Source organism: Pteropus medius, unplaced genomic scaffold (assembly GCF_902729225.1).
Source record: "Pteropus medius unplaced genomic scaffold, Ma_sr-lr_union100, whole genome shotgun sequence".
Classification (NCBI taxonomy): Eukaryota; Metazoa; Chordata; class Mammalia; order Chiroptera; family Pteropodidae; genus Pteropus; species Pteropus medius.
The window spans coordinates 440,208-465,833 of NW_024352000.1; the positions used below are offsets into that span (position 1 = coordinate 440,208).

The following is a 25,626-nucleotide window of genomic DNA, read 5'->3' on the forward strand; positions in this document are numbered from 1 at the left end:
AAGCCTCGCCACCATTCTTAATGACAAAGTCCCACTTTGAACCCAGAGGACTCCTATAATTAAACTCCACATTTCCATACACCAGATATCTGAATCTCAAAAAAGAGATACGTTGAAAATCTCATTTTACAGGCAGGATAAAAACGCCAGAGGATGGAGCCCGCCTGTCCTCGGTCTCTCGGGGGCCACACGGTCAGTCGGGGGGCAGTTCGTGAGTGTCTTCTCAGCTCACACCACCACACCCCTCTGTCCCGTTTAGCCTCCCTGCCTCCTCTCCCACAACCTATCCTTTTTGGAGGCAGGATATTCAAAGCATATTTTTTAAAGGTCATGATAAAAATTACAGCTAAAAGAAGTACAGGTTAACACGCATTCTCCAATTTTCTGTGCTGTGCCAGAGACTTATGTGATTAATCCTTTCAGAAGGAAACTAATCTAATCTTATTACACCAAAGACGAGGTGTCCTTCAAAAGCGTCATCGCTGAGAACGCGTTGATCTCCTCAAGTTTCAGCTGGTTCGGTGTCTCAGTCACCTAACGACCCATCATCACCTTGGCAACTCACGACACTGCCCTTCAGTGTCATCAAATCTTAAACAGTGCTCTGGTCTAAGCTGTCGAGCAAACGCCATGCATCATCAGACCCCCTGGCCACGTTAGAAGCCCCAGACACGTGATATTTGTAAAAGAAGCGAAACCTTGAACCTTATCAACTAATCGACCATCCCAAAGTGGAATAATGAGATGTGCGCAGACAGGGATTCAGTTGTCTGGACCATCACTTACCGGGAGACAAGCACCGAGTAGGTGCCAGAGAAGTGAGTAAGCGAATTTCCCGTCCACGACACTAAATCTCACCCTGACGGGTTAATTAAACCATGATAAACAGCATCCTGTGGCAAATGGAAGGTACTCGCAAGAGTTCCGGCGAGACGTCCGGTGAGTGTACATCTGAATGTCTCCGCACTCCTGTGACTTGGAAGCGTTTACTGCCCTTTCCTGGGAGCTCTCACGCAGGACAGGGAAGTGCTGAGGTTTTGCTGCACTGACTTTTAAGTCGCCTCTGTCGTCCTGCATCGTACACTCCGGCTGTCTTCAGGACCGGAGGTCCTAATCTTTTCTTTAACTTTCCGATCCACCTGGAATGGTTTCTTCCCGTGGGTCCTGCCCTTTTCGGTTACCTAGGTGAACAGAGGAGTCTCAGTCAGCAGTGGCTGTGTCACGCTGCAGTACAAACGGCTCCAAAACCTCAGTGACCCCCTGACCCCATATATCCATCGTGGGTGGCTCAGCGGGGGGCTCAGCTCCTCCTTGTCACTCTACAATGTAGCTGACAGTGTGACCACCATTTCAAACCTTACCTGTCATCGGCCAGCAGGGTGAGAGTGCTCTGGAGGAAACCGCACGAGCATCTCAACGCTGCACGATGGAAGTGGCTTCGCACATGATTCATTAGCCAGCCCAGTCCCAGGCCACACCTCCGAGACAGGAAAGGGACCAGGAAGTTCCGTCTGACCTTACTCTAGAAGGGGGACGTTGGGGACAGCTGCTGAACCCAGAGGAGACTACACAGGAACCTCAAAGGCCCACCGTCTCTCACCGGTTTTAGAATTCCCGCACGTTCCCGAGATGAGCGTCTCCGCCTTGCTTCTGCACTCACACCTGATCGAATAATTCTCTAATTTCAGTTCCATGAACCTTCAGATTCATGGACGTTACTAGCGAAAAGCCTCTCATAGGAGGGTTATAAAGCAGGGAGCGAAAGGCAAAGGAAGGAAAGGAACGTGCACGTTAACTGTTTGATCTCGCTTTCTCCCTTTTATGTATTTCTGGTTGTCCTTGATTATTTTTGTTCCTTCCATGCTAGTCTCCAGCTCAGTCTTTTATTGAAAACAACTACTCAACCCTTTGTTTTTCCTTCTTAACTATTTGGTCCAACTGGCAAAGGGTCCTGTGGAATAGCAGAATCCTAACTCTGCAGGTTTCCTGACCCCCAAATTCAGGTGAATTTGTATCGTGAGATACTCACTGTATCTGACTCGTCTGAACAGGGGTTGTCTCCCACTGGAGGGGACCAGGGCCTCCCGCAGAGACTCTAAGCACACCTGGAAGTCCCCAGAGGTATCTCAATGAACAGGCCCAGCCCATCACTGCCCCCAGATCTTCGGCTTCACTCTCCTCCCTCTGTTGGTGGCCGGCTGGCCAGGTCCAGACCCAGGCATCCGGCGCTGTGGTTCTCAGTGAGCCCCGACGGTCTGCGTTCCCAGTGAAGCTGAGTGCAGTGCTTTACTCCGTGTTTTACCCTGTTGGCAGGGCTGCCTGTGATCCTGGCGTGTACGTCATGAAACAGATCCAAACGACCACCACCACGGTGCCCCCAGACCGAGGTTGTGTCACCAGATCAAGCTACCGGATCTGGCCCGCGGCCCCTCGGATGAGCTCTTCCCCTGAAAATCCTCCATCTCCCAGGCGGTTGTCCCTGAGCCAGCTCAGCGCCTCGGCGGGACCTCTGCATCTAAGCCACCAGGAGTGCAGCCCACCCAGAAGCAGTGGCAAACGCAGAAGCGCAGGGCTGCAGAGTGCCAGCGCCCGCCAGCTGTACAAGGCCAGCTGGGGAGGATGGAGTGACAGCGCTGGCGCACATCGGACGTGGCGACATGGGGACAGGCCAGGTGATACACACTGGCTCCACCCAGACGGCCCCGGGGGCAGCGCGGCGGCCTCGAGAGCCCGCAACCCGGCAGGTGCGACCCTCGCGCGCGCGCCTCCACCCCGCGCGCCCGTGGGCGGGGCCTGCGCGCCGCCCCGCCCCCTCGGTCACCTGACCCGCCCGCGGCTCACGTGACATGCCCCGGCGCCGCCATTTTGGAGCTTCGGCTGAGGAGGGAAAAGCGGGGCGCGAGCGGGGAGAGAGTGCCGGGGGCGAGGACGGGGGCGCGGGCACGCGGGGCTCCCGGCCGGCCCGAGGAGGCTCGCGGAAGCAGCAGGCGCCGCCGACCGCAGGTACCACGCCCGGGGCCGCCCCTCCGCCCGCCGCGGGCGCCGCCGCCGGCCATGTGCGCCCTGCCCTCGGCCTGCGCCGGCGCCCGCCGCAGCTCGCCCACGCGCCGGGGCCGCCCCGCGGCTGGGGGCTCCGCGCAGGCGGCGCCCCCTCCGCCGCCGCGACTCTGCCCACGCCCTGGGGCCGGGGCTCGCGGCGCCGCCGCCGCCCCCCTTCCCGACCTGCTCGGCGCCCGGCGCCCAGCCCCTGCCCCCCAGGCGCACAGGCGCGGCCCTCGCCCGGGCGAGCCTCGTCGGCGAGCCGGCCTCGGGGACAGGCGCCCACCTCCCGAGACCGCGGGGCGCCCGGAGCGCCTGGTCGTGGAAGGCTGAGCGAGTCACCAGGCGGGGCCAGTCAGGGCAGTCGCGGCAGGTGCAGGTGCCGCGGTGTGCCGTCAGCCTGCGCGTCGTGTCAGGCAGTTGCTGGATTTGTCACCTCCTTGAGTTTGTGCTGTACTTTCTTCTGCAGCGCCCCGCTCTGGCTCAGTGTCTGCGTGGCGTCGTTCACGGAGAGAGCGAGCCTAGCCCTTTATTCCTTCATCTCACTGTCATGTTTAAAATTAACGTCAGGGGAAGACCGAATTCTTTCTGCCCTGGCAGTGAACTTAACCGCATTTCCTTAGCCATAGTCGACGAGGTGTTGATCTTTGCGCTTCGTTCTGGCTAGTGTAGGTACCAGGAGCAAAGACACTAGGCACCGGGGGGTGTATTTGGGTTGGTCCACTCTTGTCTTTTCATGCGGCCATTCGGCCCCCTGGGCCTGTAGAACGGTTTGAAGTTTGCATAATCACCCTTTAGACTGTATTTTTGGTTAATATTAAAATAGCAGTATACAGTATATTGTTTCTTATGTACTAGAAAGTGATATCAGTAAAACCAGTAGTATTTCGAGTCAGTTAGGTAAATTGTAAGCTAAGACATAAAATACACAATTATTGGAGCTTTTCAGAGCAATTTTTCCTGACCTGTGTATAACCCTAAAGTCTTAGCTAAGTTATGTAAATTTGCATCACATAATTGGATTGCATGAACGTTCCTCTGAAGTTCTTTTTGACACAGAATATTGAGAAATTTTTCACTGCCAAAAAAAAAAAAAACCAAATGTACTTTGTTTCAACAAGTAAGAGAGAGGGTTGTACTACATGCTTTGTTCCTGGCCACAACTGGATTTTGAAGATTGGTCCCAAGGACTGTGTTAATCTCAGGAATTGATTTGGAAGGCTCTGGTTCTGCCAGGTAACAGCCGTGTAACCTTGGGTAAGTCCCTTAAACGCTGATTCCTTATTTGTAAAATTGTGTAACATCCACCTAGCCTATCCCAAAGATCAAACACACATGTTGGTACAAGGAGCTGTAAGGAGCTGTTACACTTTTCACTATCTGTACTTAATAAATTTTTGTTCTCAGAAAGAAGAGGGAAACTGGCATGTTGAGAAAGGATAGATTTAGAATCAGGTAGGCTCAGACTCCAGTTCTTAAACCGTCTGTTAGATTATGTCTGTGAGCCTCACGTTCCTCATCTGTAGGCTCACGTTTCCAGGAATTAGACGAGTGACACGTCACCTGCACAGGCACGACCCCTGGGCTGGGAGCCGCAGGAGCAAGAATGCCCTCCAACCCGCTTGCCTCCTCTCCAGCACTGCTTGGTGCACTATGGGCGCAGTAAATGCGCAGTCTGAGTACGGGTTAACATTGGTTAGACCTTACGTCTTAATTGCAGCTGCCAGATCAGAATATTATCTCAGGCTAGATGGCAGCTAAGAAATTATACTATGAAATTCATATACTAGGGACATTTGTGCTCAATTTTTTTCTTGGTGCCAATGAGTAATTACATTAAGCTGAGAAGATTTTAATTCAAATAAGTTATAGCTGAACGTTAGTAAAGTAAATCTATAAATAACAAGCAGTTCTGTGGTAATTTTTTTAGACAGTTTATAATTCAGGGACTTGAAAGTTCATCAAGCGCCATTCTCTTGTTTTACCTCTCAGGAATCTAAAACCCACAGAAGCAGTGACTTGCCAGAAGTCACACTGTTCACTGAGGCTCTTTTAGGAGAGGAACCCCTGAGTTTATGTCCCCTGCCTGCCTTTGCTTGGAGCAAAATAAACGTTTTGTATTTGAGAATTATAATAATCTAGAAGAATTGCCATTATTTCCATGCACAAATTTTTTCGAGTTGGAAAAGAACAGATCCTTAGTCTGACAGGGAAGGTTCTCTGACGTGTTGATCAGCCTTCGCGGGTGCACAGGGGAAGTGTGGCCTCCAGCCCCATGGGCCCTCGCGGAGGCTGCGCTTGGATTTACCTGTAATTTTCATGCTGACTGCTGTACCTGGAAGGAACTAATTAGATAGAGAAATAAACCACGTCGCAAGTTACAAGGAAATAAGGACAACTGAGCTAATTTGGCGCTTTTCTTGCCAAAGGTGTCCATTATAAGCTTTGTCTGTGGCATACTGTCGTCTAAGGAAGGGTTCTGACTGCGGAAATGAGGTAGGACTTTTCTGGTTCTGGGTACAGCTTTTATTTATCTGCAACAAGTCGATGTATTTGATCTAATGTTATATCTAAAGATTGCAGACAAGAAACCCCTGCTTTGCTGGTGCCTCTTGGCTTTTCTCCTCCCAGCCTGCCTTCCCGTCCAGCGCTGCTGGTCCCATCTACCCCTAGGTAGCAGGCCCATTCTCATTTCTGAAAACACAGTGGTGTTAGAGCTGCTTTCCCTGTCAGTCTCACCCTTGTGTCAGCAGAACCCCAAGAAAGCACACGGCATGCTCAAATTGGATAACTCGGTGCACAGATCCTCGTAGTAAAGATGTTGGACTTGTGCAGCTGAACCACTGGTGACATGGTTACCTGGAGCAGCAGCCTCAGGAGAAGGGAGAGGTCTAGAGCCAGGAGCATCTTGTAGTGCAGCCTGCCTGGAGAGAATGGCCTGTCGAGGGACACAGCCAGTTCACGGTGACGCTGGGTGGGAGAGAGAGACCAGGAGATGAACATCTTGATCCCACTGCTGCCTCCTGTGCTCCTGATGGGGCTCCCCACTGGCATGACTCCCAGAAACCAGAGGGCAGAGTGGAGGGGAGGGGACAGTGAGCCTAGAGGCGCAAACGGATGACACCTGGCATGCTCAGCTACGTCTTAAGGTCTTCAAGGAGTCTCTGCTCACCTTCGCGGACAAGAAGAGCTTGAGCCTCTGTTAGGATTCACTCGTTGACTCTACCTGGTGTGCCGTTGCGTTGTTTAAAGCTGTTAATTCGCTTTAACTTCTAAATCTGTTCTTCACAACTCATTTTTAAACTGTGGCTGATGTAAATTTTAAATACGTTTCATTCTTCTTGCTACTGGGCTTAGTGCCTTGCACCTAAGAATTTTTTTCCGCAATTTTTACTTTAGAAAATTAAGCATTTCTACAAGTAGAAAGAATTACATAATAAACTCCTAGGTTCTCATCACTCCAGTTACAAATTTTGCCGATCTCACTTCACCCTCTTTCTCTGCCTGCACCTCCCACCATGGTAATTTTTTTAAGTTGCATTGACATTGATCTCTTGGAGGCCATGCATAGTATGCAAATTGTCATAATCCATACGGCCCTTCTTATTGAGCCACTGGGATTGTATTCGTACTCCTTGCTTTCATCTCTTTTATTCAAATAAATTTTACTTCATTTGATGCTTAGTCCTATAAATATGCACACTGGTGGCCTAAGTGAAATTTTTGTGAAAATCTGTGAAGACTTGGCCTTAAGGTCAACTTAACTCCCTGTCTGTGTACCCTTTATTATGAGCTGTTTATCCAGTCCGTTCAACAGAGACTTTTGTTTTACTAAGACTTGTGTGTAGATTTTGGCCATCTGTACCCAGACTGGTTTTTCAGGTGTTTCTTGGCGGATTTTGTGTTGTCATGTCTGTTTCGTAGCTGCCATTGCTGTGCGTTTCCCCAGATGCTCGGGATTGGGCGTCTGCTGCAGACCACCGGCCCTGCCGCGTGGCGTCGGCCTCCCTCCTGCCATGGGGCGGACCTCTCCTCGCCCTCGCGTTCTTTTTAAGGTGCACACCGAACTATCCACAGGGAGCTTTTGACCCCGCTCTGCCTCCCCGCTGTCTTGTCATGAAGCGAGAAGGACAGCATGAGCCACCTGGTGATCTTGTGGGTGTACAACGTCTGATGAGCAAACAGTCGCTTGTCAGTCTCCAGGTAGCGGTCTGCCTACATGGAGGTCACCTTTCGTGGGGAAGGACGCCGTAGAAGTGCAGCCGAGCAGCGGGTCTTGTGCAGGAAAGTGAATGCTCACGGCTGTCTGCAGTTACCTGTTATTTGCCTGATTTGTGTTTGACAGCCGACCTGGTCAGAACAAAGCTTTAAGTGGAGGGCCCTGTAGGCAAAGTGGTAGTCGCTTGGTCTGACAGTGCGGAGTTCTCAAGCAATAAGGTGACCTAGAAAGTCAGAATGGGTTTTTCTAAAGAAACATTGTTCTCCACCAGTCCCCTGTTCCGTGACACCAGGTCGCGTGCAGAGATTTACCCCAGCAGAGGACGTAATTCCAGCTTAAGAAGGATGGAAAGGGACTGCAGGCCGGCCCGACGCAGTCTGCGACTCGCGTTGTGCGAATGCGACACGCTTACAGTAGAAACCGTCCTGTGAATCCCCAGGTTGACCCTTCCCCAGCCCAGCCCTGTGCGGGGTGATGGTTTCGTGGTTCTGGACAGCGGTGGCCACGCGATCATGAGGGTGACGACCCATACTCTACAGGGTACTGGGAAGAGCATTTTCAACATTGCCTAACTGATGGGTTTATCTGGATGTCCCCATCGTACGTCGAGGGGCATCTGTCATCTGTTAGGAGGTATTACCCTCAGGTGGAATGGGGAGAGAATGGCTAAAGGGCCACTGGCCTTGTAGCTGGGCTGCTTGTCCTGCATGGTCCCCTGCCATGTGTGCGGTCATGTGGAGGAGGGGCCGAGTGGGACTAGAGGAGCGTTCGTGGACCCCAGCAGAGGACGTCAGTGTGCCGGGAAGCGGGGCTGGGGGACCGGCGGGAGTGTGGTGCGATGACGGCAGGGCCGCCTAGGGGGCAGGGCGTGTGGACCTGAGTGGGACTGCAGCCTGCGACTGCGCTTTCAGCACAGTGCGGCCTTTGCTCTGCCTCTGGTGCCACGAAAACAGCTGGCATTTACCAGATGTCCCGAGCGAGAGTCCAAGATGCAGCTCAGATGCCGAAAAGCAGAACTTGCTGCTGGAAAAAAGCAGAAACTTAAAAATGTGACCCAAGTCAACAAGTTAATCTCACTTGAAGCCAAAAGAAATGTAAATAAAAGCTCTGCCAGGAAGTAGAATATTTGAGATTTAGGTTGAAAGGTATTACAAGTACCGTGTGTGCGGTGGCGTCCCTGGCTGTGTCACACCCCGGCACCCGCAGAGACCTTTCCAAGGGCTCTGTGTGCACTGGGACCTGGAACACAACCAGCATGTCTGCTGCTTCCTTCTTTGATGCCCTTTTCCCTTTCAGAAAAAAATAAATACACATAAGTGTGACTGAGTGATAGTTGACCACTAATGTGACCTCTGGAAAAAACCACAGCATAGTTTGCGGTTTCTCTTCTTGAAGAGAAACCAGAGGAAGTGGAAGAGGGAACTGGATTGTCGCCTTCATGTGGTTTCATCTCCATAGCGCTTCTCAGGATTCGCTGCGCTTTACAATAGGTTAATGACTATATTTTTGTAATTTCAGAGATCTGTAGAGAAGAAACAAATTGATGGTTTCAGTAAAAACTAGAGTTCTATTTGGGGTACGAAGTCGTATCAGTCGTGTGCTGGCCCCACAGCATGGATGTCATGGTGACTGGAGGCGGCACCCAGGGAATAGCTGTGTCCCTTCAGTCAGTCGTGTGAAAGAGCACGAGCTGTCGGGGGCGAGGACGTCGGGGAGAAAGGGGTTGCAGGTGGTTCGTCTTTTCCAGAGGAAGAAGTGGAGGGTGGGAGGCTCCCCGCCATCCATCCCGATAGGAGGTGGCGCTCCAAGGGGAAGTCGTGAACGACGCGAGTCCCCGGGCCCGGGTAGGAAACACGCAGGCTAGCTAACGCGCGACGCGTGCCGCAGCCCCCTGTGACCTGCCCTGTCTCTGTTCTCCGTCACCCTTCCAGGTATGGAGGAGAGCAGCGGTGTTGCCGTGTTGGCGCCAGACGTCGGGGAGCAGGAGGCGCTGTTGGCTGCTGAAACCGTCATCGGTTCATCGTTGGAAATCGATGAACAAAGAAAAGCCAGAACAGATCCCTTAATCCATGTCATCCAGAAGTTAAGCAAGATAGTGGAACATGAAAAGTCACAAAAATGTCTTCTAATTGGGAAAAAGCGCTCACGCTCGAGTGCGGCGACATGTTCTCCTGACTCCCAAGAGCCCTGCGAGCTTCCAGCGAAAGTCGCCCCACCGCCCACTGCCGGAAGGGCCGAGGTGTCGCAGGCGTCTCTCACGCCCCACTCTCCCGCCCAGAGCGAGGGGACGGCGATGTCCTACCAGTGCAGCCTTTGCAAGTTTCTGTCGGCGTCGTTCCCTGTGTTGAAGGACCACATCAAGCAGCACGGCCAGCAGCACGAAGTGATCCTGATGTGCTCAGAGTGCCACCTCACGTCGAAGAGCCAGGAGGAGCTGGAGGCTCACGTGGTCAGTGACCACGGCAGCGAGGCCAGCTGTCAGGCCCCAGCCGAGGCCCAGCCGTGCGCAAGCCCCCCAGAAAGACACGGTGAGCCCAGGCCCGGCACCCCAGCTGTCCCGGCCGCAGCCACGCCGGGAGCGGGCAGGGGCCAGTGGTACGCGTACGAGCAGTACGGCGTGTACCGGTGCCTCTTCTGCAGCTACACGTGCGGCCAGCAGCGCATGCTCAAGACCCACGCGTGGAAGCACGCCGGAGAGGTCGGCTGCTCCTACCCCATATTCGAAAACGAGAATGAACCCCTGGGCTTGCTGGCTTCTCCGGCGGCCACCTCAGCCGGAGGGGTCGACACGGTCGATGCGGTCGTCATCGCCATCGGGGACAGCGCGCTGCGGGTGCAGAACGGGCCGTCGGTGCAGGTGCAGATCTGCAGCTCAGAGCCGTCACCCTCCGCGTCCCCTCCCAGACAGAGCGCGGATGAGGGTGCTGGCCCCAGACGGTCCGTGGCCCTGGACCCTGACGCGGAGGAGACACTCGAGGCGACCTCTGATGCGGAGGAGATGCTGGTGGCCGACAGCCTGCTGTCGTCGGCACAGAAGATCATCAGCAGTGGCCCCAACACGAAAGGCCACGTTAACGTGATAGTGGAGCGTCTGCCGAGTGCTGAAGAAGGCCTCTCCCAGAGGAGCTTCCTCGTGAGCGCCGAGATCGAAGAGGCGAAGCAGCTGAGCCCGCCAGAAGCCCGGGCCGGGGACGAGGGGACGGGGGAAGCCTGCGGGGCCGACAAATGCACTGTCGACATCGGGGGGCTGATCATAGGCTGGAGCCGTGCGGAGAAGACCGACAGTGAGCTCGGGTACCCGGGCCTGGCTCCCGATGAGAACGCGCCCCCCGGCCGGAGGAGAACGAATTCCGAGTCCCTTCGCCTGCACTCGTTAGCCGCAGAAGCACTGGTCACCATGCCCATCCGAGCTGCGGAGCTCACGAGAGCCAGCCTCGGGCATTACGGCGACATAAACCTCCTAGATCCAGACACCGGCCAAAGGCAAGTAGACAGTACACTGGCCGCATATTCTAAAATGATGTCGCCACTCAAAAACAACTCGAACGGATTGGCAGGGTTTAACCAAAGCAGCTCTGCCTTGGTAGCTCTCCCGGGGGGCCGGCAGGAGCTGTCGGACGGGCAGGCCAAGACGGGCATCAGCATGTCCCTGCTCACTGTGATCGAGAAGCTGAGGGAACGGACTGACCAGAACGCTTCGGACGATGACATCTTGAAGGAGCTGCAGGACAACGCCCAGTGCCAGCCGCATGGCGAGGCCAGCGTGCCGGGAAGCAGCGTCGTGGAGTACATCCCGGACGCAGAGCGGCCCTACCGCTGCCGCCTGTGTCACTACGCGAGTGGCAACAAGGGCTACATCAAGCAGCACCTGCGGCTCCATCGGCAGAGGCAGCCCTACCAGTGTCCCATCTGCGAGCACGTCGCGGACGACAGCAAAGACTTGGAGAGCCACATGATCCACCACTGCAAAACCAGGGCCTACCAGTGCAGACGGTGTGCCGAGTCTTTCCTCTGCAAGGTGAGCCCTGCGTCGGCTCACCCAGCGACCGTAGGGTCTCAGAGCAGGGCCGGGGAGGGCTGTCAGTTTGCCCAGGGTCCAGACAAGCGGGCGTGCAGGTCGGGGCTGAAGTTGGGGGCATCGAGATTCCCCTAGCCCGCCACCTCCCCGACGGCCTCTGTGGCTACTGCTTTCGTAGTCTAGTTCTTCGCTTTACGTCTTTGGAAGTGTGTGGATTTCAGAGTGTGCGGGAATTCATTACAAGGGAACGTGCAGTGGGGGACATCGTGCATGTGCACACGTCAGCAATGCGAAAAATATCTATTATTCATTTTCACGGTCCTGAAATGCAGATCACTCACTGCAGCCGTTACACAGTCACCCACAGTGACTTAGGCTGCTTTGCTGCTTGCTCTTGACTTGGGGGTGGCTGACGGAGGCTCAGCCCAGCCAGGTCTCTCGGACATGCTTAGTTGGTGTTGGGAGGCGGGTCACAAGGCCACTGTCAGTGCTGGACTCGTCGCCGTGGACACGCTGAGGCGCTGTGAGCAGTCTGCTCAGACTGTCAGTGGTTCAGAAGCACGCACACGCCACATGTGGAGACCCCGCGGGACAGTGGTGGCTCCCTGCCTTTTTGATGAGGTCGTGGCTTCCCTAGCATGCTTCTTCCCAGGAACTGTCAGATGTGCCGCTTTTTAGCACCTTCAGTTTTAAAGTGTCGATGAAGTGGCCTAGGTACCCAGCCTCGAAAGCAGTTGGCTCCTCCTCCTGCGGCCTCCTGGCGGCTGTGCAAGTGTAGTCTTTGAAAACCGCGTTTGAATTTCTCTCAATTTTTTAGAGTCAGCTGAGGAACCACGAGAGAGAGCAACACAGCCTTCCAGACACCTTGTCAATGGCGAGTCGCAGTGAGCCAAGAGCATCCAGTGACACAGCTGATGAGAAGTGTGTTCAGGAAGGTATGTGGCGTTTTTATACAGGCTGCACTGACTAGCACATGAACTGAACCATGCCCTTAGCTGTCACGTGGGTGACCTTCAGGACTAAAGCTGTGTGTATTCTCTCCTAACTTACACTGTGAGTGAGCGCTTCTCATCTCTGTCCCCAAGGAAATTCTGAGTACGAAATGAATCCCGCATTTGTAAATATTCAGCTTCAACTGTGTAGGTAGGCACTACGTTGAAACGTGTGCTGTCCTCTAAGGGCCAAGTACAGGAGATCCCTTAGGTGGCAATGCCAGCAGGCCAGGGAAGTCGCAGCATAGAAACAAAGCCTGCTCGCCTTCCCCCAGTGCCAGCACAGCTGGCAAATGGCAGCCCCACCTCAAGCCCTGACTGAGGCTTCCCGCTGTGATCCCATTCTCAACCAAGTGTGACTGCCAGTCTCATCTGCATTATTTAAAAACGCCACCACCAAGTCTTTGCACATACCAGTTAGGTACGAGTCAGCCACGTTCCTGCTAATAGGAATGTTAGAATCGAAGATTTAATTAGAGTTCCCTGAGAAGGCGGATGCCACATCCGGGGAATTGGGGATAAGGCGTGACAAGCTGTGCTGCCTTGTATCGGCTTGCTTAAATCGATGCGCTTGAAACGTCTCAAGTGTGGTGTGTAGCGTTTATGGGAAATAAAACATTGGGGTGACTTTTCTTTTTAGATTTCCTAAGAATTAAAGTTAGAAACAACTGCAGAGTAAAATGTTTTACCGTAATGTTCATTAAATTATACCCCAGAAAGCATAACTGATTCTAGAATGTTTCTGAAAGAACTGATTCGACACGACAGTAGGCACCAAAATCGCTTGTCAAGCAGATGTCAGCCCGGTAAAAATGTCCCGAACAAAAGGAGTTTATGACAGAGCATCTGCTTCTCCGGTAGATGGCTGGGCCTAAACGGCTCTGTTTGCTTTTACAGAATCGCCCCGAATGCCTGCTTTTATTTTAACTCGTCGAGTTTCCGCGTCCCCTCTGAGGGAGGCATAAAAGCATTCGCTACCTTTGGACCGTGAGTCCCTGGTGAAGGAGTCACGTGCGCCCTGGTTGGGGGATGCCACCTGCAGTGCGGTGGCGGCGCTGGAGGGCGTCTCTTCTAGCACTGACTTCAAAAGCGATCACTTAAAACTGTCCATGTGGGCTAACAGATCGAAACCTACAGTTTTAATGAAAAAGTAAAACGTCAGCTCGAAATGAAAATGAGCAGTTCGAGCCTCGCAGCGCCAGTCTGCACTGCATTCCGTTCTGCAGCGTCTTTGCTCTGGGTCCTCCTGCTTCCGCGGGTTCAGTGCATGGGTTTGACGGCACGTGCTGACTCTTTCATGGCGCTGTGACAATTCAGGTTGCGGGTGGCCTCCTGTGAACTTACACCTACGCTGACGCTTTATCGAGTCAAGGGCAGGACATAATTTATTCCTTCTTTAGGATTTACAGTCCAAAGGTAGCAAATGCTTTAATGCTTTAGTCCCTCAGCAGGGATGTGGAAACGTGATGGGTTAAAATAAAAGCAGGCGTTGGGGGCGATTCTGTAAAAGCAAACAAAACCGTTTAGGCCCAGCCACCTACTGGAGAAGCAGATGCGCTTTCAAATTCTGGTTGTCACGCCAAAGAAGCTTTTAGCTCACAACGAAGATAAAAATAATTCCTGTTTGTCGAAATTTTTTTAACCATTTAGTAAACTGACTTAAGAGGGGAGATGGTGCCATAGCACAGATGGCCAGGGTGGCGGTGCTTGGGCACGCGTCTGCCAGGGGCACGGAGTGCCCGCCTTGAGCTGGGGACTGAGCTGGGTGCTGAGAGGACAGTGACGGCAGCACTGCCTGGGGACCAGAGAGCTGGGTGTGTTGGCGAACGTCACAGCACTTTGCTGTGGCACGTCCGCGCGAGGTTTAAATCACTTGTTCTTTATTGCAAACCTGCAACGTGCCAGGCTCGGGGGGTTCACTGCAAACACAGCGGGCAGGTCCCACCCGCCCTCAGGGCGTCTCCTCTGGTGACACGTCAGACTTCACACACGAGCACAGGGCCGCACAGACTGCAGTGGAGGGAAGCACAGATCACTTCTGGGCTCACAGGACATGCGGGGAGGGTCTAGCACATCCATTTCCTAGATGAGAAACAGTCCTCACGAGCTGGCCTGATGGGCCTGCGGTCACACCAGCACTGAGTGTGAGTGAGGACTGAGCCCGAGTCTGAACTTTAAGTCCGGTGCTCCTTCTGTTAAGGACAGTTGCTTGAGGTGGCTCAGGCTCTCATCCTGTGCTACGCTAAGTCTTACCATCTGTCATTTTTTATTAGTTGTCATTGATCTGCAATGTTTCTCACACAAAACCATTATCCAGTATTCACACTTCCTTTTTTTCAGGTTTTTTTAAACTGTATTTGGAACACTGCCACTTATAATCAAGTCCAAGTTTTTAACCTACCAATTACGAGTAATAGTTAGGTTATAATTATGATTAGTGTATATATTAACGTTATAGATTTACACCAGGAAATTGAGACAGTTAGTCCCGCCTGGCGGGAGCAGTTATTAGCAAAAGAAAATTTCAGTTTTAGAAAGCTTAAATTTACCTTCAGGGTTTTCTTCGTTTTGTTAAAACTCCGTTGTTGGTATTCTTTCGTGCCGCCAGCCTCACCTATAGTGCTGGGTCGTGCTGCGCTCCCTAAGCTTCCTCGTCTCTGCCCTTCTGCCCTCATGCCTGCTGTGCTTCTGGCTGCCCAGCCCACAGGCTCTGACGTGCCCGGGCACTGGGTGCTGACGGGGCACACAAAGCCACGACTGTCCTCAGGAGCGTTCTCCGTGGCCACAGCATCCAGCTATGCTGTCCCAAGCTTGCCGTTGCAGGCAGCCTGTTTCCGCTGGGCCCAGTCTCCCTGGCTTCAGAGAGCTGATCGTCACATTCTTAGAATCTTTGTCATTGGGACCCGTCAGGCTGCTAGACGCAATTACGCAGCATTATGTGGCACTTAATAACATTGCTTCTCCCTCCACTGCCGCATTGCCAGCCGATGGTTCCAGAGAAAACCCACAGATGGAGCGTTAGCTTTCTCATACTGAGTTTGTTATCTATGCTTTGTAGCCATACTTTATAGTATTGGATCATGGTATTAAATGTCACTTGTTGGCAAATCATTTCCTTAAGGTGATATAGCCAGTATTTATTAGGCTAACATCTTTTAGATTCACGATATATCTGTGGCTAATTCAGCTGCTACACAGTCAGCAGGGCAGCTGACATCCAGTTTATTACTTTAGAGTTTTGTGCAAGGTTATGTGGAAAGCAACCCAGTGTATTTGTGTCCACAGATAGATGATGTCCAGTTTCTATCAGCTGAAAGTCCAGATGCAGGAGAAGCTGTAAAGCCATATTTAAATTTATTGTTATTAGACAGTTAGAAAGCCTTGATTGAAATGTTAACGCTGTGTGGTTTAAAGATTCATTTACGATGGAATGTAAATGATGCCATTTGAACCTAAGCAAAGCATGTCGCTAAAACTCTGAAATGCCTTGTCTAGAGAATAAGTCTTCCATCCAGAAACAGTACAGATGTGACGTGTGCGATTATACCAGCACGACGTACGTCGGTGTCAGAAACCACAGACGAATCCACAACTCTGATAAGCCGTACAGGTAAGTGGAATGGCCCTGGAGTTCTGCCGCTTGTATTAGAGTGTTCGATAGTAAAAGACAAACTTATTAGTAATTAAACCAAGTTAGAAGTAATTAAAAACTCATATCGCTTTCAGTTACTGGTTTCATGAGTGTTGTTTAGTTTATTTAAAAATATGAATTTTAAGCTTAAGTTTTAGGACCATAGATATTTTGTCTAGCTGAAATACAGGAAGATGTTCGTGTCTGTCAGTTTCATGCAAATTGTCATAGCGGTCTTCGGCGCTTCGAATACCTTTCAGTAACTTGGCAGCTAAGTACTCAGTATTCCAGCAGAAGCTCCTTAAAATTTAAAAGCAATAAAATTCCCTGTGAAAGATTCTATTTTTGAAGATTAATGTATTGTGTGTAAAATAAGGTCATTTAGTTGATTACTCACAGAAGCCAATTCTCATACGTGTTTTCAAAAACTATAAGCATTCCTCAGTTCGTCAGAATAGGCTGATCAATGTAAATCATTACTTTTTGAATAAATTTTGCCTCTTGCAAATAAAAGTGTTGTTTATATAGAGTTCGTCCAGCTGCCACAGAGCAGTTTGGTCTCCTTGTGGCCATGGTTCCCACTCTGAGCTAAGTTGGTCACCATGACGGAGTGCTAGGCCACAGGCATGAACTCTTAACCTTTCGTCAAAACGCATCTCCTGTTTTAAGTCTGTCGGGTTTTCTAGGTGTGACAGGTGAGTGCGGGAAAGTTACCGTGTTAATATCTCAGTAGGAACCTGACAGGCTGGCCGTTCAGTGCCACCGCTTGATCTCATAACGAGGCTCTCTTTGTATATGGTTTTAACTGTCAGTCTGTGCTGCGTTTGCTAACCAGCAGACTTACTTACACTCACTCCAGACAACATCCATTTGCAGAGTCTTGTCGCTCCGTGGAAGGTGCTCGACCTTGCCTCTTGTCTCTGTTTGATTCGTTCGCTTGTTTGTTTGTTCCTGGAGGAAAACATTTAGCTTGTTACTGATATGGAATCATTCATTTGGTTATGGAGTAGATTGGTATAAAAATGGCATTTTTCTAGTTTTTTCTTTTTAATTGCAGTAATATTGGTTGAGAACGTTGTGTAAGTTTCCGGTCTGTGACATACAATCCCACGTCCACACACTGGCGTGCTCAGCGCCAGAGTCCAGTTCCCGTCGCTGCGGAACATGTCACTGTCGCCACCCCGTCCGTCTCTACCCACCCGTCTGATGTCTGTGCCTGCGAATTGGTTCTTGTTTTGTTTGTTCATTTGTTTCTTTTTTCACTCGTTGCACATGAGTGAGATTATACGCTTTCTGGTTTTTTCCATCGGACTCGCTCCACCTGGTCTGTAACACCCTCGGGACGCATCCGTGTTGCTGCAAGTGGCACTGTCTCATCTCGTGTATGGCCGGCTAGCAGTCCACTGTGTGTATGTACCACAGCTTTTTTATTTTTAAAACTAGGATCCCTAAGAAAGTTTTTTCCCCCAAGTGTAATGAAGGTCATTAACCATTATTAGCAGCGACTCAGTGTCATAAATTGTAGATGACAAGTGGTAAATGGTATTTAACGTGTTGTGTCATTCATGATTTACATTGCAAAGTATTTAGGGGAACATGATGGAAACGGGACACTAGTGTATCTGATATGAGGAGGAATTTTTGCCTTTTTATTTTGAGTGTATTTTTAAATTGGATGACATTTTCAAATTCAAGTGATCTGGGTAAGAGTTAAATAACATCCCTTGGGTTCAGAATCAGACTTCATTCAAATCCATTGAGAAACATTTATTGAGCAAATATTATGTTTCAGAAGCTGTGTTAGACTCTTTGACTATAGTCATAATAAAAAAGAGACCATTCCAGCCATCATGAAGCTTACAGACGCACGACGAACAAGCGAATGCTCAAATGGACGACACGACATTCGCGGGAGAGTCTCGTGGTTGGTGTTGGTTCTGTGGAGGGAGGTCTCACAGCTCGGAGACGCGTTCCAGTAGCTCTCGGTGTCTTGGGGGTTGTGTTTCATATGCTCTTCAAATACGTCCCGACTCGGAGTCAGACAGTGGTCCCAGGGTCTTCCTTCCGGTGGGCAACGTCCCCAAGAATCCTCTTCTTGTCACCTCAGAGAGGTCTCAGTGTGTTGTTTCCAAATTTGTTCACTCTCGCACTTTGTCACCGGGATTGTCCTGAGTGTTTGTGTAGGAGAGATGCTGTTCCCAAGCAGCAGTTCTGCCAAGCTGAGGTCTCCATACTCCCTTGGAGGCAACCAGCGACTTGGGGAGACGTATGCTTAGTCTCAGGCCTGGGCCGTACTCCTGTGCCCAGCTGGGGGACCTTGGGGACAGTATCGCGAGCTCAGCCTCCCTCCCCAGATAAAGCTGGGGGTACCGCCTCGTGCGTGAAGCTTTGTGAGGACTGAATGAGATTTTATGTCCCAAGCTCCCAGCTTGTTACTGGTGCCTTGAAGGGCCTGGTCTCCTTCCTCTGCTCATGACTCCATGCGGTCACCCCAGAAACCTCATGGAGTCATGCGGTCGGAGGACGGAGCTGCCTTCCACGGCCGTGCTAGGACGGGGAGCGGTGAAGGGCCCCGGCCATCCCTGTGCTCCCAGCGCCTCGCGGAGGAGCAGCCTGTGCGAACCACACACCAGCTGCCGCCGACCCAGCCTCCCAAAAAGTTCCGCTCGGAACTGTTGGGTACCGCACGGCCCGGGGTTAGTTGGACCCGCGGTTCGAGTTCCCCCAGGCACGTGGCCCAGCACCAGCTTCCTCGGGCTGCTGCGTCTCCCACGCGGAGGGGCGGCGGGAGGACGTGGTGAGGAGGGAAGTGGCAGGCTTTGGACCGGAGGCGCTCGGCACAGCCCCGGGCACGCAGGCGTGACTCGGTGCCGACTGTCACCTGTGTGGCCCATTCTTCTCCATGCGCTGGCACTGCTTCTATAAGCCTGTGGCATTTGAGATAAGGTGGCCAGGTGTCACTGTGCCTTCACTTCCTGAAGTATGAGGGCTGACTGGGGGCGTCCGTTGACTTATCATACCCAGCCCAAAATACCCAGTATGTCCTTAAATGAAAAATACGCTTTGCCGGCCTTGGACCTGAAGCCTCAGGACACGTGATAAAAGGGCGCCATGCCGTGTCTGTCGTAGGGCGAAGCTTTGTCGGGTGAGGAGTCGCCTCGCTTGCTCGCACGTCGTCACGCGGCCCGTGCTTCTCGTCGTGCAGAAGCATTCAGATAACTCACCTGATTTGGTAGATTTGTAATTAAATATTTAACAAAAATGTCTTTAAAAAAAATTTTTTTTTCCCAAATGACAAAAACTTACGTCCACACAAAAATCCGCGCCCAATGTTCAGAGCAGCTTTGTTCAGAGTCGCCCAGACTCGGGAGCAGCTAGCTGCCCTTCAGCGGGTAACAGATGAACACACTGTGGCCCGTCCAGACGGCAGAGGGCCGCACAGCAGTAAGAGTTCTTGAGCCACAAAGGGACATGGAGGGACCTTAAACACACACGACTCAGTGATGACAGACGCCATCTGAAAAGGCCACGTGCTATATGCTTTCAACTCTGTGACCCTCTGGAAAAGGCACAGCTGTGGACACATTAAAGATCAGTGGTTGCCAGGGGTCACGGGGGTGGGGTGGGGTGGGGTGGGGGGTGGTATAAGGAGCAGAGGCTCTGAGGGAGATTGCTCAGCGTGGCATGTGCGGCGGGTGCGTGACACGGTGCGTTTGGCAAAGCACACAGAATACACAGACCACCACGACCCTGGACCAGGCGGCTCGGGGGCGGGGCTCCAGGTCCCAGCCCCAGCTCGAGGGTCCGCGGTGTGGGTGTTAGCGAATCGAGTACTGGTGGCGGTTCATCCGGTGACAGTGTCCGCGAAGGAGTTACTGGACGCCTGAGAGGGCACCAGCCCGACAGTGCCTGAAAGAGTTAATAAGCACTCCGTTCACACGTTACCAGTGCACCCGGCTGTGTGAGACGAGTTTTCATTTGAATGGGCTTTCAGCGATTATTGATTATGTTTTATTTGTGAAATCTAAAGTGTTGAAGCTTTTCAGAACTATTTCCAATTTCTGTGGATCTAAAAATAAGTACATAGTTCATGTTGAAAATCACTTAATTACGTTTTGCTTTCTTAAACGGTGTGGAGGGTTGATTTTGTGCATTTGTCTTTGTGGGCAGAGTTAAATAATTCAGAGCACAGACTTCGTAGTTACTGTATTAGCAGTCTTTCTAAGAACTGTTAATAGCTGAAGTACTTGGGATATTTGTCGATTCATCAATTCTTTGTAAGTTGGAAACACTATTTCACTGTCCCCGGAATGTCCATTCTAGGATGTTCTGGCTCATAGATGTCCACATGAAAGCATCACGTGCCTAGAATCAGGGACACCTTGGAGTCAGTGAGACACGATGTCTAACACGGCATCAGGAGAAGGAATTTACGATTGTGGCAGGATCGTTGTAGTGACCGAAGTGACAGCATGGGTCTGACTCCCCTCACGCCTACCTTCCAGGTGCTCTTTGTGTGGGTACGTGTGCAGCCACCCTCCTTCTCTGAAGTCGCATATGTGGAAGCATGCGAGTGACCAAAACTATAACTACGAGCAAGTGAACAAGGCCATTAACGATGCGATTTCGCAGAGCGGCAGGTATCTGTTCCCGCCCCTCCCCTGTCGGTACGAGTCCCTTAAAGGCAGGGTTACTCGTGCTAGTCCTGCGTTCTTGCCAGCTCAAGGTTTGGTGTTTTCTGTTTGGTTTTTAAGAGTTCTAGGGAAATCCCCCGCAAGGACGCTGCAGAGCAGCAGTGACGAGCGAGGCGACCCTGTCGCCGAAAGCCCGGACGACGGGGCGTCGCCCTCCGAGCCCACGGCCCAGGCTGCCGGCGAGCACGAGGAGCCCGGCGCCGGGAGGGGCCCCGGCGCGGCCCCCGCCGGCGCGGAGTACTGCGTGCTGCTCTTCTGCTGCTGCATTTGTGGCTTCGAATCCACCAGCAAAGAGAACCTGCTGGGCCACATGAAGGAGCACGAGGGCGAGATCGTCAGCATCATCCTGAGCAAGGACGCGACGCGCCTCTGAACGCGGCCCAGACCCCAGCGGGGCCCCGCCACACCGCGGTCCCGCCGGGCGGGCGCTGTCCGGTGACCGCCCGGACACAGGAGCTCGGTGCGATTTTGAGGGAAATGACAGCCGTGACTGTGGAACCAAATTTGGGGTGTAGTAAGAGGGATTCCAAGTGGACACGCAGTGATAACATTCAGGTGCGTCAAGCAAGGGGGAGCGGCCGAGGAGGCAAAGGTGTGACCCTGTGTCAGCGCTGTCGCCTCGTCTTAGTGTGGAGTGTATTTCTTACTCGGGCTTCCCACAGTGTGGCGGTGCACGCAGGGCAGTGAAGAGTGTTTCGGGAGCTCTGCTGAAACGTGCTGTTAGGGACGTGTCACGATCTAAAGCAGAGCTTGCTCTTCTTCCTCTCAGTTCTGACGTGCCAGCTCTGACGTGACGGGCCTCCTGGGGCAAGTGGGACGCAACTCCCTGGGGGTTTTCAGTGGCACCAGCAGTCGACAAGGGGAAGGGGGCTTTGAAATGATCTATCTAAATCTTTCTCAGAATTGATAGGCGTTAACCATATGCTCAACATGAGATATATCGCTTTACTCCTTAAAAAAGAAAAGAGACCTCTGTATCCAAATCTAGATTGTAAAGAGGTGCTGAAGGAGTAAGTGATCGTCGTGCGTTCACGGTGACTTTCATGTGGGCACAGGAGGAAACAGGTGAATTCCCACCAGACTCAGCCCCCATCCCAGGATGGAGAAGCATGTAACAGCGCAGTGCAGTTACCTCTCGGAGGTCCCCCCGGTTGTCTAGCTAAACAGGCTCCCGACCCTCCTGAATTAGCCTTCCATCTGGGGGTCCGTGGAAGCCACGATGTAGGAAAACGTGCGTGTGATCACCAGACCCTGGGAATCGTGTAAACTCTTAACTAGAAACCATTTGAGGGAGGGGGTGAGATTCAGAAGCCCCCGGAAGCGAGCACTGCCATTGAGATCATACTCCTCGGAGTCTTATGAAGTCCCACGTAGCAGAAAGGGTGAACCAGACGTGGCTCAAGCACAGTGGGAATCCAGGCTGTTCATAAAACTTGTAGGAACAACAGCATTTGGCGAGTCTGCGAGCTTTTCTCTATCCAGGAGGTTCCATTCCGTGCAATAGGACGTCCGGAGCCCCGACGACAAGTGCCATGAAATAGATGGATTCTCCTCGTTAATTACACGTTTTGTGTCCTAACATTTCTAAGCGTGAAAAGAACAGGGTTTGTTTTTCTGGCTTTTGTAGTGCGGTCATTTATTCATGCATCTTTTCATTGAAGTAAGTTCTGCCCACAAGTCAGACGTGGGGCCTGTGCGCCCCTCCCCGCCCCCCATGGTGCTCTTTCTGAACTAGCTTCCCAACACAGAGCAGGTTTGAATGGGATACTTCGTAGACGCGTGCAGGAAAGACAGCTCTTCCAGAGTCCAGGTGTGAGGCGAAGGGGCGGACACGTTCAAGGCTGCTTCGGGAACCATTGAAGGGGCCAGGCATCTGGGAACCTTGTCTGTTTTTTTGGTCGCATTTTCATGATGATATTTAAACAGAATCGATTGTAGTTCTGTAGCTCTTTAGGTAGCTTTAATTTATTTATGAAAGTCAATCCATTTTTGATATGTGGTTTTTTAAAAAGATAAAGTGAATTTTATATAGTAAATTATAATCCCCAAATCCACTGCATGTGGACCTATATTCGTTTTCTCCTGTTTTTAGAATTAAAACAATTATATTTTATTTCAAATTCAAATAAAATATTTTAAATGGTTCCATTATTATCACTTATATTGTTGCCACTCAGTCATTTCTTTCATCGCTGGTAGCCACGACTCAGTATTTCTTCATAAATATATTATTCTGAAAATTAACCTTAGAAGAATTTTATCTTATAAATTTTCCTTAGCTTTAATTTGATGTAACCATTTGGAAAATACTAATAACCAAAAAAATGCCAAAAATTTCAATGGTGAATTTTTTTAAATGATCAGTCTTCATTTCCTTAAACCACTTCCATTGATCATTACCTAAATTTCTATTCGGAATCATGGATTTAAAATTTCCCTAGCTCATTGGAGGGAAGACTAACCCAGCAGTTCCAAGTCTTTAAACGTCCATCGGATTCTGGCCTAGGACATCCTCGAAGCTTCCTCCTGGCCCTGCAGGAGAGGCCAGACAGCAGGGCCGCCCGGTACCTTCCCAAGCCGCCGTCTGGCGAGCCTCACACTAGCAGTGTCTCTACCGAGAACAAAGTAGTAATGAAAACTAAATACGCAATTTTAATTGTGGAAGAGAGAGGTGTGGAGCTAATCAGGACGGATTTCTTCATAGGAGTAACATTTTATTTCCTGGCACTAGATCTTTTCCCGTACAAAGCTCGTAGTATTGGTTTTCCACTCTGACCACTTAAAATTCCGACTGGATAGTGAAACTAGTTTTTCAGAGAAACCGCCTGGATAAGGCCATGGCGGGGAAGGGGACGGTGGTGCATCCTGGCCAGTATCAATAACACATTTTGGGGCTACGTCACTTTCTCTTTCTCTGACCATCCAGAATATGGTGAGTGTCCCCAGTGCTCTGACAGCCCCATGCCTGTATTCCAGTCGATTGCGAGACTTTTAAGTTCTGTGTCCAGGCAGTGCACTGCAGTGACGCTTATAAAGCCTTTGTTCTAGATCTGTCATCTATTTGAGGTAGCAGCTGGTGGCCTCATTGTTTCCTCTGTCTTTTCTCACGAAGCGGGTGGCAGGCACCCATGTTTACGTCGTGTCGTCCACAGCGTACTGGGCTTGACAGAGACAAGCAGGCTTCTCTATCGAGACGTGTTGCAGTTTTAGTTTTCATAGACACTTATTTAATCTTTTTTTATTGTACAGCAAGGTGCTCTAAGTAATATTCTATGAAATATATTTAATAGAAATTTGAGTTTGATATCCATGGACATGAATACGTGTATTTTTTTAAGAAATAAGTATTGTGTAACACTATGGCATTGCTTCTATAGCCAAAGTATAAAACTTTCTGGAACACTGACATGTGAAGACGCCAGTTAATTCCAACACTGTATCCTACAAATAGGATGGTTTGCATTTTGTAAAATTATCCTGCACACGGAGCTGCAGGCCTCACAGCCCAGGGCTCTAGGGCCGTGTCCAGGGTACAGCGGTGGCCTGCTCAGCAGTGACAGGAGTCCACAGTGCTGCTTGAAGTACCTTTGCGAGTACTGTGCAGAGTTATAGTAATTTATTTTGCTTTATAGGAGTTGGTCATGTATTGATTTTAATACTGTATTTTGGTAATAAATCTTTTGTTAAAAACACCTGCCTCTAAGTTTTATTAACAACAAGGTAATGTATCCATTCTTACGCAAAGGCTTACGCTGACCCTCGGCCCACCGTTGAACTGCTGCCGATGACGAGCATCGAGCCCTGTGGCGCAGGATATCCGAAAATGCCTTTAGATTGCTTTAATCGCTTCAAAACTGCAGTCTTAGTCTGAAGCTTCGGGCTACACAGTTTTTCATTTTAGCTTCCAGATCACAGCCTTATAAGCTTTAAATTCTATATGGTCACAGTGCTAAGGACGAGCTGGGCTCATGACAACTAGCACTCTATCGGGGGCCAGGGGTGCACGATTGGTCACGCCTGGGCGTGTCGTGGCCTCCGTCAGATGCTCCCCCACATCGACCTGTTGCATTGGCAAGCGAAGCCAACATTGCCTGGCTGTCCGTCCGCGCCCTAGCATTCCAGGCCATGTCACCTCAAGTGTCTGAGGCCAAGCTGTAACCCCTGGTCCTGTCTCCCTGGGGTAACATAACTATACCCCTGATTTTCAAGAACCAAACCCCAGCACGGCAGGCCCAGGACACAGGGTGCAGCCTGGGGGCCGCTGGAAACGTGACGCGTGGGCTGTAAGTCTGCAACACACAAAGACTTGGCACAAAAATCGTGAAGTATCTCATTAATAATTTTTTTATATTGACGTGTTGAAATGATATTTTGGGTTAAATAAAATATTAAAATTAACTTCACCTGTTCATTTTTGTGACGTCGCTACCAGAGGATTTGAAGTTACACGTGTGGCTCGTGTTGACGGCGAGATGGCGCTGCTGCTGCAGACCCGGGGTCCAGCCTCGGCCCTGCCTCATCTGGCCCGCCGCCTGCCTCTGGCGTGTGCTGCTTTTGGGGCGCAGCCTGCCCCCGTTCACGTGTCGTGTGGGGTTTTCAGGCCTGGCGGCGGCACTGAAAACCCATGACAGGTCATATGGCCCACGAGGCCCGAATTGTTTACCGTGTGTTTGATAGTTAATAGTCGAGGCCCTCTGAACTGGGGCGACGGCACAATCAGTGCCTTAAAGCGACCAGAAAGAAGAAAGCTTTTTATAGCACTGTTTTACGACAATTACATTATTTCTCCCTCTGTAATTTGTACAAAGTCTTCCTGTTCTCCTCCAGACCTCATCCATCATTTATAACTCACTACTTCATCATCTCTGCTATTTAAAGCCAAACACAATTGTTTAAAATAACCGCACAATTAAATAATAAATAACGCAGCTGTGAAGAGTCGAGTCTTGTCCTGACAAGCGTACAGCTCTGAAGCCACCCTCCCCGCCTCACCGTCTCAGTGTTGTGGGCACGGTGACAGCTGACAGCACGTC

The 25,626-nt window shown here is 51.1% G+C and overlaps 1 protein-coding gene across 1 annotated transcript; it reads left to right on the forward strand.

The window, feature by feature from the left end:
- Positions 1-2,850: 2,850 nt before the first annotated feature.
- On the forward strand, positions 2,851-24,991 carry ZNF507 (zinc finger protein 507). The gene is made up of 6 exons (XM_039846536.1): positions 2,851-3,003; positions 9,190-11,276; positions 12,094-12,211; positions 15,764-15,878; positions 20,405-20,539; positions 20,654-24,991. Exons 2-6 carry the CDS (start codon positions 9,192-9,194, stop codon positions 20,964-20,966), a joined length of 2,766 nt encoding a protein of 921 aa, XP_039702470.1. The 5' UTR covers positions 2,851-3,003; positions 9,190-9,191; the 3' UTR covers positions 20,967-24,991.
- The last annotated feature ends 635 nt before the right edge of the window (positions 24,992-25,626 follow it).

Coding starts and splice junctions, on each gene's coding strand:
- ZNF507 (XM_039846536.1), top strand. CDS start 9,192: ATGGAGGAGAGCAGCGGTGTTGCCGTGTTGGCGCCAGACGTCGGGGAG. Junction 12,212..15,763: donor TGAGAAGTGTGTTCAGGAAG/GTATGTGGCGTT, acceptor TGCCTTGTCTAG/AGAATAAGTCTTCCATCCAG. Junction 15,879..20,404: donor AACTCTGATAAGCCGTACAG/GTAAGTGGAATG, acceptor CCTACCTTCCAG/GTGCTCTTTGTGTGGGTACG.